The sequence below is a fragment of the Somniosus microcephalus genome, chromosome 1, assembly GCF_052327205.1.
Source record: "Somniosus microcephalus isolate GS21.2 chromosome 1, FLI_Smic_1.0, whole genome shotgun sequence".
NCBI classification, from domain to species: Eukaryota; Metazoa; Chordata; class Chondrichthyes; order Squaliformes; family Somniosidae; genus Somniosus; species Somniosus microcephalus.
The window spans coordinates 213789608-213805452 of NC_140987.1; the positions used below are offsets into that span (position 1 = coordinate 213789608).

Here is a 15845-nt window from a genome sequence, read left to right on the forward strand (position 1 = left end):
TCAGGCAGTGAGTTCCAGATTCCAACAACCCTCTGGGTGAAAGTTTTTCCTCAAATCCCCTCTAAACCTCCTGCCCCTTACCTTGAATCTATGCCCCCTTGTTATTGACCCTTCTAAGGGGAAAAGTTCCTTTCTATCTACCCTATATGCCCCTCATAATTTTGTACACCTCAATCAGGTTCCCCCCTCAGCCTTCTCTGCTCTAAGGAAAACAACCCCAGCCTGTCCAGTCTCTCCTCATAGCTGAAGCGCTCCAGCCCAGGTAACATCCTGGTGAATCTCCTCTGCACCCTCTCCAATGCAATCACATCCCTCCTATAGTGTGGCGACCAGAACTGCACACAGTATTCCAGCTGTGGCCTAACTAGCGTTTTGTACAGCTCCATCATAACCTCCCTGCTCTTATATTCTATGCCTCAGCTAATGAAGGCAAGTATCCCATATGCCTTTTTAACCACCTTATCTACCTGTCCTGCTGCCTTCAGGGATCTATGTACATGCACACCAAGGATCCTCTGTCCTTCCGAGGATCCTAGCATTCATTGTGTATTCCCTTGCCTCGTTAGTCCTCCCAAAATGCATTGCCTCACACTTTTCAGGGTTAAATTCCATTTGCCACTGTTCTGCCCATCTAACCATCCCGTCTATATCGTCCTGTAGCCCGAGGTTTCCCTCCTCGCTATTTACCACTGCACCAATTTTCAGGTCATCTGCGAACTTACTGATCATACCTGCTACATTCATATCTAAATCATTAATGTACACTACAAACAGCAAAGGACCCAGCACCGATCCCTGCGGTACACCACTGGACACAGGCTTCCAGTCACAAAAACAACCTTCGACCATCACCCTCTGCCTCCCTCTTAGACACACAGTCTAAATATGTCAAAAGTTGCAAACTGAAGACCTTTAAAAAGGAAGAATGTAAGTGAGCAAGTGCTGACATGGAGATCGCTTTGTTTTGCCTTTCTAAATGTTCAGCCCAGCTGGGTTCCTTCCTAGAGGTCTGTATGCCTTCCACTTACTTCAGCGGATAAGGCAAGGTGGCAGTGGATTCCTTTGGAGCACATTTACTCCAAAATCTCTGGTGTCAGTAGAATCAATCTCTAGAGTATTTGTTTTTTTTATTGAACTTCCAGTCTCTGATTATTTACATAGGAAGTAGTCAAAGGTTTGAAAAAAATCCTCAAATTTCTAAACAGACCAATTCCACCAGCATCAAGATATGCAAAACCTGCTCCAGAAAAAAAATCCCTTGAATCCCATGTACTTCAAAAAATATTACATGTAGCGAACAGAGGACCATGAAAGCTAAAATGACCATCTTTAAAAGGCTTAGTAAAACTAACCTCAGGTGATCTACAGGTACTTGCAAGGGGGTTGGAGTCCAAGAGTAAGGAAGTCTTGATGGAATTGTACAGGGATTTGGCACACTGACCCACACACCGACACACACCACACTGACACACACCACACACACCTCTTTGAAACCGATACGGTTGTTCTTATCCTCATCCATTTCAATACTGTAAAAGCTGGCAACAACTGAATTAGATCACCTTAGTTTTCTAGTGATTTATTTTCCATCATAAATATACAAGGGTACATATAAATAAAAAATATGCAGGAAATCAATGTTTACCATTTTACAAGATGCAGATCAACACATTTTAAACTCTAATGTTCAAGGAGACTGCAATTTGATTTTGTTTATACTTTAGAAAAATGTTACCTGATGCACCTGTTATGTGCAGCACATTTTTATTACTTTGACCTTTCAAGCACATGGCTTTGAAGAGGTTTGAATGGCAAGTGCAGACACATCTATCCCCGTGTATTGGCAGTAAAAAGCAAAACATTGTATTTGGAGAGATAGGAATTAGTGATTCTACAGACATGTAATTTAATACAAATCCTACAAGAAATTAGGCAAATAATATACATTAACACTTTTCAGAGACTCAAAAGGAGCATAGGTCAACGAGTCCTATGGTAGGGAAATTGCACATTTCTAACCTTAGCCAAACACAAATTGCAGACTCAAGGATACAGCTACTGTACCCCAAAGTCTATGTACTGCCTGCTTTTATTTTATTGGCTGTTCATAAACCTCAAAACTTTAAGCTGATTTAGTGTTCCCATAACTGTTCGCAAATTGATTATATTCTATTTGAAACTATAATTTTTACCCCCATTTTATAAAATCAATAAAAAAAGGTAAGAAAGATAAGTATGCTGGAAATACTATTTCAATTGATTCAAACATTCCTGAAAATTTAAGCCGCAACTATAAAGTCACGATGTGTTACTGCGCACTCGGATATATCGGTGTAAATCTTTTGTAAACAAATCTATGAAAACATTTCTATTTGCTGCTGTTATAAAAAAATTACTGTCAATGTACATAAAGGTCATTAAGGAACATAATTCATTTTTTTACAGGTTCAGATCCTCACATAGGAATATCAGATGCATGAAATATGCCAAAGCAGAATATGATTTGGCTCAGCATTCCTGTTATGGTTTACTGAATGGATCATACCTCAAGTAGGATGTCTGACTAATCAAAAGTAGTACTGGTTGGCAGATTCCTTTTTTTTTTTTAGAAACCAAAACTGTTGCCAGAGTGGTCTCCATTATTTTATGCTTTACTGGGCTGAAGGAGGCCACAACTGTAAGTAATTGCCAACATTTTCCAAATGACAATTGATAGCTTGCCCTCATGCACAGCTTTATTCTCTCCATGAAAATGGTGCCATCTAAAGCAGAACTTAGCCACTTCACACACATGAAGTACACTGCCTGAAGGGCTTTTTAAACACTACAACATTCCCAACCACCATAGGATATTGTGTAAAAAATGTGACGTGCTAGTGTTCCTCACTTTTCTTCCTGATTTAATATACTTAGCAGCCCTGAAATATCTTTCAATCACCAACTCTTTGAAATAGCTCCAAAATTCTGACTGTGTTACACAATTTTTATTCACCAATTTCAATTTACAAAATAAACTGTTGTGCAAGTCTTCAAAACATATGGCTTGTTACTCTCTCTCTGATTCATCCATCTTTAGCTACACAGCATTTAGGAAGTCTTAAAAGAATAATTATAGAATCTGTGCACAAGGACTCAAATTCCATTTTTGGCGGAGTTGTTTTCAGCTCGTCATGTGCTACCTTCCCCAGTTACAGCACACATATCTTAAAAAATGATTACAGTTAATTAAAAATGTTCTGAACACTGCTGTACCAGTTTATCTTTAAATTTATTACTCCGCCTCTCCCAATGTTCAACTGCAACTTGGTTGCGCTAAATTGACAGATATTTGCCATTAAATGATTTAACGTGATTAAATTAGTGCTAGTATGTTCTTGTGGACTTAGAAAAATTGCAGGACTTTTATTTTTTGTACTCTAAATGTAATCCAGCCAATGACCGAGGAATGCGGTACTGCAAGTATCCACAATGGAACACCAAATCCTGGAGCTCCACGTAACTTTGAGCAAGCAGATTTCATGTCTGACATTCTGAATGAGGACTGTACCATTAAGCACAGATGGGTTCTGAATGGGAACTCAACCATTTTGTTGCAGACTGAAACCTAGTCTCAAGAGAGAGACTGACCTGCAACCAAGTGTGCATTTTAGCACAGCAGCTGTGAAACAAGATTAGCTCATAATCTGGATCATTGTATCCTTTAGCAAAGTTACTGGAGCAGACAAACATTTTGCAAAGCTTCAGTATTTTTCGGTACTGCTTCCAGGAATGAAGGAAAATTCCGTTCTAATGGGATCCATCAAATTTATACGTTCCTTCCTCTTCAGACAAGGCTTTCCAGAATGAAGAAGAATAATTCCATCTCTAGAGGACCACTGCTAGCATAACAGCTGCCACTGTGGATTACTGGGATTAATGCACTATCCAGGTCATTCATGTAGTGTTGTGGAAGAAGTTGACCCCTTGATCCTGCTTGATACTCGACCTGTAATACAGAGATAAATACAAGCGCATCAAATACCCTAAAATCTAGAGAAACCCCAAGTACTATTTTTAAATTCACATCATTGATTTCTCGAGCTATTTGTAGAATATTTACTGAGGCTACTATAAACAGGTTAAGTGAGTGGGCAATAAGATGGCAGATGGAGTATAATTTCGGGAAATGTGAGGTTATTCACTTTGGTAGGAAGAATAGAAAAACAGAATATTTTTAAAGTGGTGAGAAACTATTAAATGTTGGTGTTCAGAGAGATTTAAGTGTCCTCGTACAGGAAACACAGAAAGTTAGCAGGCAGGTACAGCAAGCAATAAGGAAGGCAAATGGCTTGTTGGCCTTTATTGCTGGGGGTTAGAGTACAAGAGTAAGGAAGTATTACTACAATTGTACAGGGCCTTGGGGAGACCACACCTGGAGTACTGTGCACAGTTTTGGTCTCCTTATCTGAGGAAGGACATACATGCCTTAGAGGCGGTGCAATGAAGGTTCACTCGGTTGACCTCTGGGATGAGAGGGTTGTTCTACGATGAGAGATTGAGTAGAATGGGCCTATACTCTCTGGAGTTTAGAAGAATGAGAGGTGATCTCATTGAAACATACAAGATTTTGAAGGGGATTGACAGGGTAGATGCTGAGAGGTTGTTTCCCCTGGCTGGAGTGTCTAGAACTAGGAGGCACAGTCTCAGGATAAGGGGTAGGCCATTTAAGACTGAGATAAGGAGGAATTTCTTCACTGAGGGTTGTGAATCTTTGGAATTCTCTACCCCAGAGGGCTGAGAATGCTGACTCACTGAGTATATTCAAGGCTGAGATAGATATTTGAACTCTAGGGGAATCAAGGGATATAGCGAATTGGGCGGGAAAGCGGGCTTAAGTTCGGAGATCAGCCCTGATCTTATTGATTGGCGGAGCAGGCTTAAGGGGCCGTATAGCCTAGACCTGCTCCTAAATCTTATGTTATCACACAGTTCAAACTAAACAAAGTAGCACAGCAAAGTTTGACAGATGTCAGCAAGTTCTTCAGTGAACAACACGTGAAATTGAGTTGAGTAGTGTGGTGGAGGCGAAAACCCCCAAATCATTTAAGAAACAGCTGTTGGGGGGGGGGGGGGGGGGGGGGTGCAACAGAACGGTAGATCCTCACCGGATGGATAAATTAAGAGATCAAATGAGCTGCTTCTTCTGCATTTACCTTGAAAGTATTCATAAAACACATCACAGCAGACTAATACAAAGAAAATACTGCAGATGCTGGAAATCTGAAATAAAAACAGAAAATGCTGGAGATACTCAGCAGGTAAGGCAGCATCTGTGAAGAGAGAAACAGAGTTAACGTTTCAGGTCGATGACCTTTCATCAGAACTGGAAAAAAAGCAGGAAATGGAACAGATTTTTAAGCAAGTGAAGAGGCTGGGAAAGAGGGGAGGGGATGAAAGAACAAAAGGGAAGGTCTGTGATAGGATAGAAGGCAGCAGAGGTTAAGAGATATTCAAGGCAAAAGGAGATGGTAATGGGACAGGTTGAGAAACAAAGGATGGCTCTAGATGAAGTGTAAACTGCGCTGGCAGAATGAAAGACAGTTGCCATGTGGGAGAAGAAAAGAAAACACAAACAAAAAGTGTGGATAAAAAATATATATATGATAGGGGCCGAGGTTATGATCTGAAATTGTTGAACTCTATGTTGAGTCCAGAGGGCTGTAGAGTGCCTAATCAAACGATGAGGTGCTGTTCCTCGAGCTTACGCCGAGCTTCAGTGGAACAATGCAAGAGGCCGAGGATGGTGAGGTCTGAGTGGGAATGGAGCGGTGAATTAAAATGACAGGCGACCGGAAGCTCGGGGTCCCCCTTACGGACTGAACGGAGGTGTTCTGCAAAGCGGTCACCCAATCTGCGTTTGGTCTCCCCAATGTAGAGGAGACCACATTGTGAGCAGCGAATACAGTATACTAAATTGCAAGAAGTACAAGTAAGTCACTGTTTCACCTGGAAGGTGTGTATGGGGCCCTGGACAGTGGGAAGGGGGGGACGTATCAGGGCATGTGTTGCATCTTCTACATGGGAAGGTGCTGGGTGAAGGAAAAGGGGTGTTGGGGGTGATACAGGAGTGGACCAGGGTGTCGCAGAGGGAGCGGTCCCTTTGGAATGCTGAAAGGGGAGGTGAGGGGGAAGATGTGTTTGGTGGTGGGATCACGCTGGAGGTGGCGGAAAATGATCCATTGAACGTGGAGGCTGGTGGGGTGAAAGGGGAGGACAAGGGGAACTCTATCGTGGTTACGGGAGGGGGGCAGGGCAGAAGTGCGGGAGATAGAACGGACACGGCCAAGGGCCATGTCAACCACAGTAGAGGGGACTCCTCGGTTGAGGAAAAAGGAAGACATGTCGGAAGCACTGGTATGGAAAGTGGCATAGTCAGAGCAGATGCGGCGGAGACGGATAAACTGGGAGAATGGAATAGAGTCCTTACAGGAGGCGGGGTGGGAGGAAGCGTAATCCAGGTAGCTGTGGGAGTCAGTGGGCTTGTAGTGAATGTTTATCAATAAGCTATCCCCAGAGATCGCCAAACCTCGGGAGATTTCAAAGGTGAGCGGGGGCTACAACGGACCGGTGAATGTAAAGAAGTAAAAAGTAATCGAAGTGTGACATCACCAGAAAACAGGTAAGTGATTGGTTGGTTGGTGAGTATTTCTCTCTTATCTAAACTTAATTTTTGTGGTTTATAGTTTCTAAGGTCTCTGTTGTGTAGCGGGGAGTGCTAGTAAACAAGGGCCCTTGAGTATATCACTTAATTGTAGTGTAATTGGTGGTATTGATTTGATTTAATTTGAATTAATTAAAGGGTGATTCATGGCAGCAAAGCTCAGACCAGTGGCATGCTCCTTCTACACTATGTGGGAAGTCAGGGACATTTCCTGTGTCTCTGACGACCATGAGTGCGGGAAGTGTATCCAGCTGCAGCTACTGGCAGACCGCATTAAGGCGCTGGAGCTGCGACTGGATACATACTGGAGCATTCGCGATGCTGAGGACATCGTGGTTACCACGTTTAGGGAGTTGGTCACACCGCAGGTAAAGGCTGCACAGGCAGGAAGGGAATGGGGGACCGCCAGGCAGAGTAGTAGGCGCAGGCAGGTAGTGCAGGGGTCCCCTGTGGCCATTCCCCTCTCAAACAGATATACGGCTTTGGATATTGTTGGGGGAAATGGCTTATCGGGGGAAGGCAACAGTAGCCAACTTCCTGGCACCATGGGTGGTTCTGCTGCACAGGATGGGAGGGAAAAGAGTGGAAAAGCTATAGTAATAGGGGATTCTATTGTAAGGGGAATAGATGGGTGATTCTGCGGCCGCAAGAGACACTCCAGGATGGTATGTTGCCTCCCTGGTGCAAGGGTCAAGGATGTCTTGGAGCGGCTGCAGGCATTCTGGAGGGGGAGAGGGAACAGCCAGCTGTCGTGGTGCATATAGGTACCAACAATATAGGTTAAAAACTGGGATGAAGTCCTAAAAGCTGAATATAGGGAGTTAGGAGGTAAATTTAAAAATAGGACCTCAAAAGATAGTAATCTCAGGATTGCTACCAGTGCCACGTGCTAGTCAGAGTAGAAATAGAAGGATATTTCAGATGAACACGTGGCTAGAGGAATGGTGCAAGGGGTAGGGATTCAAATTCCTGGGACATTGGAACCGGTTCTGGGGGAGGTGGGACCAGTACAAACTGGACGGTTTGCACCTGGGCAGGACCGGGACTGATGTGTTTGCTAGTGCTGTTGGGGAGGGTTTAAACGAAAATGGCAGGGGATTGGGAACCTGTGCAGGGAGACAGAGGAAAAGGAAGCAAGGATAGAAGCAAAAGACAGGAAGGAGAAAAGCAAAAAAGTGGTAGGCAGAGAAATCAAGTGTGTAAATTAAACAGGGCCACGGTAAACAATAATTATAAAAGGACCAAGAGTGTTAAAAAAACAAGCCTGACGGCTTTATGTCTTAATGCGAGGAGCATTCATAATAAGGTGGATGAATTAGCTGCGCAAATAGATGTAAATGGATATGATGTAACTGGAATTACAGAGACATATCTCCAGGGTGACCAAGGCTGGGAATTCAACATCCAGGGGTATTCAATATTCAGGAAGGACAGGCAAAAAGGAAGAGGAGGTGGGGTAGCATTGCTGATTAAAGAGGATTAACACAATAGTGAGGAAGGATATTAGCTCTCATGATGTGGAATCTGTATGGGTAGAGCGGAGAAATACCAAGGGGCAGAAAACATTAGTGGGAGTTGTATACAGACACCCAAACAGTAATGCGGAGGTTGGGGATGGCATTAAACGGGAAATTAGAGACGCGTGCAATAAGGGCACAGCAGTTATCATGGGTGACTTCAATCTACATATAGATTAGGCTAACCAAATTAGTAACAATACTGTGGAGGAGGAATTCCTGGAGTGTATACGGGATGGTTTCCTGGACCAATATGTCGAGGAACCAACTAGAGATCAGGCCATCTTAGACTGGGTATTATGTAATGGGAAAGGATTAATTAGCAATCTTGTTGTGTGAGGCCCCTTGGGTCGGAGCGATCATAATATGATAACTACTTCATTCTCCATCTTAATGAAGAATTCTGACTCAGAGACTAGGGTCCTGAATTTAAATAAAGGAAACTACGATGGCATGAAGCGCGAGTTGGCTAGGATGGATTGGGGAACGTTACTTAAAGGGTTGACAGTGGATAGGCAATGGTAAACATTTAAAGATCGCATGGATGAACGACAGAATTTGTTCATCCCTGCCTGGCATAAAACTAAAACAAAAAAGGTGCCGCAACCGTGGCTAACAAGGGAAATTAGGGATAGCATAAGATCCAAGGAGAGGACATATAAATTGGCCAGAAAAAGCAGCAAACCTGAGGATTGGGAGCAGTTTAGGATTCAGCAAAGGAGGACAAAGGGATTAATTAAGAGGGGGAAAATAGATTGAGAGTAAGCTTGCAGAGAACATAAAAACTGACAAAGCTTCTATAGATATGTGAAGAGAAAAAGATTGGTGAAGTCAAGCATAGGTCCCTTGCAGTCAGAATCAGGGGAATTTATAATGGGGAACAAAGAAATGGCAGACCAATTACATACTTTGGTTCTGTCTTCACAAAGGAGGACACAAATAACCTCCCAGAGATGTCAGGGAACATAGGGTCTAATGAGAGGGAGAAACTGAATGAAATCAGTATTTGTAGGGAAATGGCGTTAGGGAAATTGACGGGATTGAAGGCCGATAAATCCCCAGGGCCTGATAATCTACATCCTAGGGTACTTAAGGAAGTGGCCCTAGAAATAGTAGATGCATTGCTGGTCATCTTCCAAAATTCTATGGACTCTGGCACAGTTCCCATGGATTGGAGGGTAGCTAATGTAACCCCACTATTTAAAAAAGGTGGTAGAGAGAAAACAGGGAATTATAGACCGGTAAGCCTGACATCGGTAGTGGGGAAAATGCTAGGGTCCATTATAAAAAGATGTAAATGTAGCGGTTCGTGTAGATCGCCACTAAATAAGAGAGTTTGACTTCGACGAACTATTGACAAGTTGTTTATTTACAGGAACAGACTAATTACATCAGGTAAGATGGCAGGTAAGATGGCTGACTGTAGGAGCACCGTGGTATAGGTCTTGTCCCAGCGGGGACTCCACGAGGACTGAGTTCGCAGTCCTGTGGGGAGCGTGATGACGTCATCACGCTCTGCTGTGTTCCCGCGCTTTGGGCGTCACGTGATCGCGTCGTGACGTCAGTGCATCTCCCTGGCATAGAGGCTGGCCGTTGAGGCCGAGGTGCCGGTGCTTGCTGTGGGAGCGGGAGATTGCGTCGCTCCCGTCGGCTGGCCGTTGAGGCCGAAGACGCTAGGCCGGGCTGTGCCGGCGGCTGCCGCACGCACGTCACGTCGTACGTGACAGCTGACACTTCGTGAGTTTAGTCCCAATAAACAGGGCGAAGGACAATTTAATATTAAAGTATTAAAGTAAGTGAGGAGCAGCCCGACCAGAGTGGGCCTGCGTGGGAACACTGAGCATCGGCGGCAGTTGAAAACCGGCGGCAGTGAACGACGCCCGACCAATTCAACAGCAGGGGAGAGAGGTAAAAAGTAATCAAAGTGTGACGTCACCAGGAAGCAGGTAAGTGATTGGTTGGTGAGTATTTCTCTCTTTTTTTTAAACTTTAACTCTTGTTTATAGTTTCTAAGGTCTCTCTAGTGTAGCAGGGACTGTTGGTAAAACAGTTAACTGTAGTGTAATTAGTGGGATTGATTAATTAATTGAATTTAAATTAAATCAAAGGGTAAATCATGGCAGGACAGCTGGGCCCAGTGATCTGCTCCTCCTGCGATATGTGGGAAATCAGGGACACTTCCTGTGTCCCTGACAACTACATGTGCAGGAAGTGCATCCAGCTGCAGCTACTGACAGACCGCATTGCGGCGCTGGAGCTGCGATTGGATACATACTGGAGCGTTCGCGATGCTCAGGACATCGTGAATAGCACATTTACAGAGTTGGACACACCGCAGTTAGAGGTTGGACAGGAAGAAAGGGAACGGGTGACCAACAGGCAGAGTACTAGGCGCAGGCAGGTAGTGCAGGGGTCCCCTGTGGCCATCCCCCTCTCCAACAGATACACCACTGAGTACTGTTGGGGGGGGGGGGGGGGGGGGGGGGGATGGCTTATCAGAGGAAGGCAGCAGCAGCCAACTTCCTGGCACCAGGGGTGGCTCTGCTGCACAGAATGGGAGGAAAGAGGGGTAGAGCTATAGTAATAGGGGATTCAATTGTAAGGGGAATAGATAGGCGTTTCTGCGGCCGCAAACGAGACTCCAGGATGGTGTGTTGCCTCCCTGGTGCAAGGGTCAAGGATGTCTCCGAGCGGCTGCAGAACATCTTGGAAGGGGAGGGTGAACAGCCAGTTGTCGTGGTGCATATAGGCACCAACGATATAGGTAAAAAGCGGGATGAGGTCCTAAAAGCGGAGAATAGGGAGTTAGGAAATAAATTAAAAAACAGGACCTCAAAAAGGTAGTAATCTCAGGATTGCTACCAGTGTCACGTGCTAGTCAGAGTAGAAATAGAAGGATACTTCAGATGAATACGTGGCTAGAGGAATGGTGCCAGGGGGAGGGATTCAAGTTCCTGGGACATTGGAACCGGTTCTGGGGGAGGTGGGACCAGTTCAAACCGGACGGTTTGCACCTGGGCAGGGCTGGAACCAATGTCCTAGGGGGAGTGTTTGCTAGTGCTGTGGGGGAGGGTTTAAACTAAAATGGCAGGGGTTGGGAACCTGAGCAGGGAGACAGAGGAAAGGGAAACAAGGATAAAAGCAAAAGATAGGAAGGAGAAAAACAAAAGTGGCAGTCAGAGAAATCAACAGTTTAAATCAAACATGGCCACAGTAAATAAAAATTTTAATAGGTCTAAGAGCGTTAAAAAAACAAGACTGAAGGCTGTGTGTCTTAATGCGAGGAGCATTTGTAATAAGGTGGATGAATTGGCCGCGCAAATAGAAGTAAACAAATACGATTTGGTTGGGATTACGGAAACGTGGCTCAAGGAAGGCCAGGACTGGGAACTCAACATCCAGGGGTATTCGATATTCAGGAAAGATAGGCAAAAAGGAAAGGGAGGTGGGGTAGCATTACTGGTTAAAGAAGGGATTAACACAATTGTAATGAAGGATAATGATGATAATCTGATGAGGTGGAATCTGTATGGGTAGAATTGAGAAATACTAAGGGGAAAAAAACGTTAGTGGGAGTGGTTTATAGACCTCCAAACAGTAAGGCGGAGGTTGGGGATGGCATTAAGAGAGAAGTTAAAGAAGCGTGCAATAAGGGCACAGCAGTCATCATGGGTGACTTTAATCTACATATAGATTGGGCCAACCAAATGAGTAACAATACTGTGGAGGAGGAATTCCTGGAGTGTTTACGGGATGGTTTCTTGGACCAATATGTCGAGGAACCAACCAGAGATCAGGCCATCTTAGACTGGGTATTATGTAACGAGAAAGGATTAATTAGCAATCTTGTTGTACGAGGCCCCCGGGGTTGGAGCGATCATAATATGATCGAATTCTTCATTAAGATGGAGAATGAAGTAGTTGACTCGGAGACTAGGGTCCTCAATTTAAATAAAGGAAACTACGATGGTCTGAGGAGCGAGTTGGGTAGGATTGATTGGGGAATGGCACTCAAAGGGTTGACGGTGGATAGGCAATGGCAAACATTCAAAGACCGAATGGATGAACTACAGAATTTGTTCATCCCAGTTTGGCATAAAAATAAAACGAAAAAGGTGACCCAACTGTGGCTAACAAGGGAAATTAGGGATAGCATAAGGTCCAAGGAGAGGGCATATAAATTGGCCAGAAAAAGCAATAATCCTGAGGATTGGGAGCAGTTTAGGATTCAACAAAGGAGGACAAAGGGATTAATTAAGAAAGGGAAAATAGAATGTGAGAGTAAGCTTGCAGAGAACATAAAAACTGACTGTAAAAGCTTTTATAGATATGTGAAGAGAAAAAGATTGGTGAAGTCAAGCGTAGGTCCCTTGCAGTCAGAATCGGGGGAATTTATAATGGGGAACAAAGAAATGGCAGACCAACTAAATACATATTTTGGTTCTGTCTTCACAAAGGAGGACACAAATAACCTCCCAGAGATGCCGGGGAACATCGGGTCTGATGAAAGGGTGGAGCTGAAAGAAATCAGTATTTGTAGGGAAATGGTGTTAGGAAAATTGATGGGACTGAAGGCTGATAAATCCCCAGGGCCTGATAATCTACATCCCAGGGTACTTAAGGAAGTGGCCCTAGAAATAGTGGATGCATTGCTGGTCATCTTCCAGAACTCGATAGACTCTGGAACGGTACCCATGGATTGGCGGGTAGCTAATGTTACCCCACTATTCAAAAAAGGTGGTAGAGAAAAGGCGGGGAATTATAGGCCGGTAAGCTTGACATCGGTAGTGGGGAAAATGCTAGAGTCCATTATAAAAGATGTAATAGCAGAGCACTTGGAAAGCAGTGACTGGATCGGACAAAGTCAACATGGATTTACAAAAGGTAAATCATGCTCGACTAATCTACTGGAATTTTTTGAGGATGTAACTGGTAGAATAGATAAGGGAGAACCAGTGGATGTGGTGTATTTGGACTTTCAGAAGGTTTTTGATAAGGTCCCGCATAAGAGATTAGCGTGCAAAGTTAAAGCACATGGGATTGGGGTAAGGTACTGACTTGGATAGAGAACTGGTTGGCAGACAGGAAGCAAAGAGTTGGAATAAATGGGTCTTTTTCCGTGTGGCAGGCAGTGACTAGTGGGGTACTGCAGGGATCGGTGCTAGGACCCCAGCTACTCACAATATATATTAATGATCTAGACGAGGGAACTAGATGTAATATCTCCAAGTTTGCAGATGACACAAAGCTGGGTGGGCGTGTGTGCTGTGAGGAGGATGCCGAGAAACTCCAGAATGATTTGGACAGGTTGGGTGATTGGGCAGATGCAGTATAATGTGGATAAATGAGAGGTTATCCACTTTGGTGGCAAAAACAGGAAGGCAGATTATCTGAATGGCAATAGATTGGGAAAAGGGGAAGTGCAACGAGACCTGGGTGTCCTTGTGCACCAGTCGCTGAAGGTAAGCATGCAGGTGCAGCAGGCGGTTAAGAAGGCAAATGGTATGTTGACCTTCATAGTGAGAGGATTAGAGTACAGGAGCAAGGATGTCTTGCTGCAGTTGTACAGGGCCTTGGCGAGACCACATCTTGAGTATTGTGTGCAGTTGTGGTCGCCTTATCTGAGGAAGGATGTTCTTGCCATGGAGGGAGTGCAGCGAAGATTCACCAGACTGATACCTGGGATGGCAAGAATAACGTATGAAGAGAGATTGGGTCGATTGGGCTTATATTCGCTGGAGTCATTGAAACTTATAAAATTCTAACAGGACTAGACAGACTAGATGCAGGAAGGATGTTCCCGATGGCCGGGGAGTCCAGAACCAGGGGCCACAGTCTAAGGATAAGGGGTAAGCCATTTAGGACAGAGATGGAGGAATTTCTTCACCCAGAGAGTGGTGATCCTGTGGAATTCTCTACCACAGAAGGCAGTGGAGGCCAATTCATTAAGTATACTCAAGAAGGAGTTAGATATATTTCTTAAGGCTAAAGGGATCAAGGGATATGGGGAGAAACCAGGGACAGGGTACTGAATTTGGATGATCAGCCATGATCTCATTAAATGGCGGAGCAGGCTCGAGGAGCCGAATGACCTATTCCTGCTCCTAGTTTCTATGAGACAGAGAAGTCGAGGAAGGGAAGAGTCGGAGATGGACCATGTGAAGGTGAGGGAAGGGTGGAAATTGGAAGCAAAGTGAATTAAATTATCTATTTAATCTCATACCTGTGCACTATTTTCTTCATTCGTAATCAGAGCATCAAAATGAAGTGTGCTAAAAGCTAGTCCATGGTTTATTTTTTCCTAAAATGGCAAAGGGGCAAAAAAGGTCAGTGCACAATTTTTATGAGCTGGTGCTTTTTCCAATTTAGTTGTCTGGAGTTTCAGTTTTTGACAAGGAGCCTACTCGATGAAAGGGCAGGTCTAGCCCTGTCTCTGGTGTGTGTGAAAAGACTGTAATGGCACTGTAGGAGGACTCAAAGCAGGCACATGGGAGAAGGGTGTGGGGAAGAGCAAAAAAAACACAAGGGAGGGAGGGAAGGAAGGAAGGAGATTTAAAGCAGATATACTGAAGTATTCTATCTAACAGTACATAGTGCAGTGACACAAAACAATCAAAATTGGGACAAAAATAATTTTTGCAGAATTAGATTGAAATTCAGATAACCTCAATTTGTTATTCACATATGTACCTTCACAAAGCCCTATAATATAGATGAAGAAATCCTCACAATCTGCAGTTGATTACCAGAAGAGTTGGCATGTTCCATATACAGATAACACACAAATACTTATGCAAATACTTGTTAAAAATACAGTCGTGTGGTGTTTTTGCTTTCTTTACCTTGTCAGTTTCTAAAGAAACCCTGAGACTCAGCTTGTTTATTCCAATTTCTTTCAAGGCTTTTAGGTGAGGGCACAGAGCAGCACAGCAAGCAGTGGCAATCTCCTTGGTCAGTTGACTCTGTGTAGCTGGAATGGTAGGACTGAGTGGATCATGATTTCTTTGCAAATAGAATACCTAGAATGATATTCAATACATGCATTAAGTTTAATGATTATGACTACACATTTGCACCAAAACAGATTGCATAGTTTTCCCAATATCAGTGGCATGACCAGTCTCATAAAATATACTAGAATACTTATTATTCTTTCAGTTATTGTACCATAATGATCAAGAGGCAGTCAAGGTGGACATTTGCAGCCCAATGGACTTTACAGTACTGTAACTGCTCAAGCTTGAAAATAGCCTTACATAGGATTTTAATTAATTAGATTGCGTTGCAAGCTTCAACATTTTTTTAATATAAAACTCTCTTTAGACAATCAGTTTTCATCTATTTATCTCAGGAGGACCAAGTGTTGTACACTTAAAATGGGGAGTCGCTTATATCAGCCAAAATCGGATAACCATGATCTATTTGCATTAATGTCAATTTCAGTGTTATAGCGTCTTAAGTGTTCTGTTTATTTCAGGCAGAAACAGTTCACTAGTTCACACCTCGTTAAGGTGCACTGAATATACAAAGAAATGCAAGTAAATAAGACCTCGTTAATGTGAAATTACCATTTGTGTACTTAAACACCTCTAAGTGGTGTGGGGTTACAGTTTGTACTAAGCTCTGAC

General features: G+C 43.7%; 1 protein-coding gene across 6 annotated transcripts in view; it reads right to left on the minus strand.

Annotated features, from left to right (window-relative positions):
• Positions 1-1563: 1563 nt before the first annotated feature.
• LOC147124576 (zinc finger FYVE domain-containing protein 16-like) overlaps positions 1564-15845 on the minus strand; it is a 108167-nt gene continuing 93885 nt past the window's right edge. For all 6 annotated transcript variants that reach the window (XM_085989693.1, XM_085989684.1, XM_085989703.1 and 3 more), the window contains 2 exons: positions 15060-15236; positions 1564-3985 (listed from right to left, as the gene is read on the minus strand). In XM_085989693.1, the coding sequence (XP_085845819.1) occupies positions 3824-3985; positions 15060-15236 (339 nt within the window). In that variant the 3' untranslated portion in view covers positions 1564-3823. The remainder of the gene's footprint in view (positions 3986-15059; positions 15237-15845) is intronic.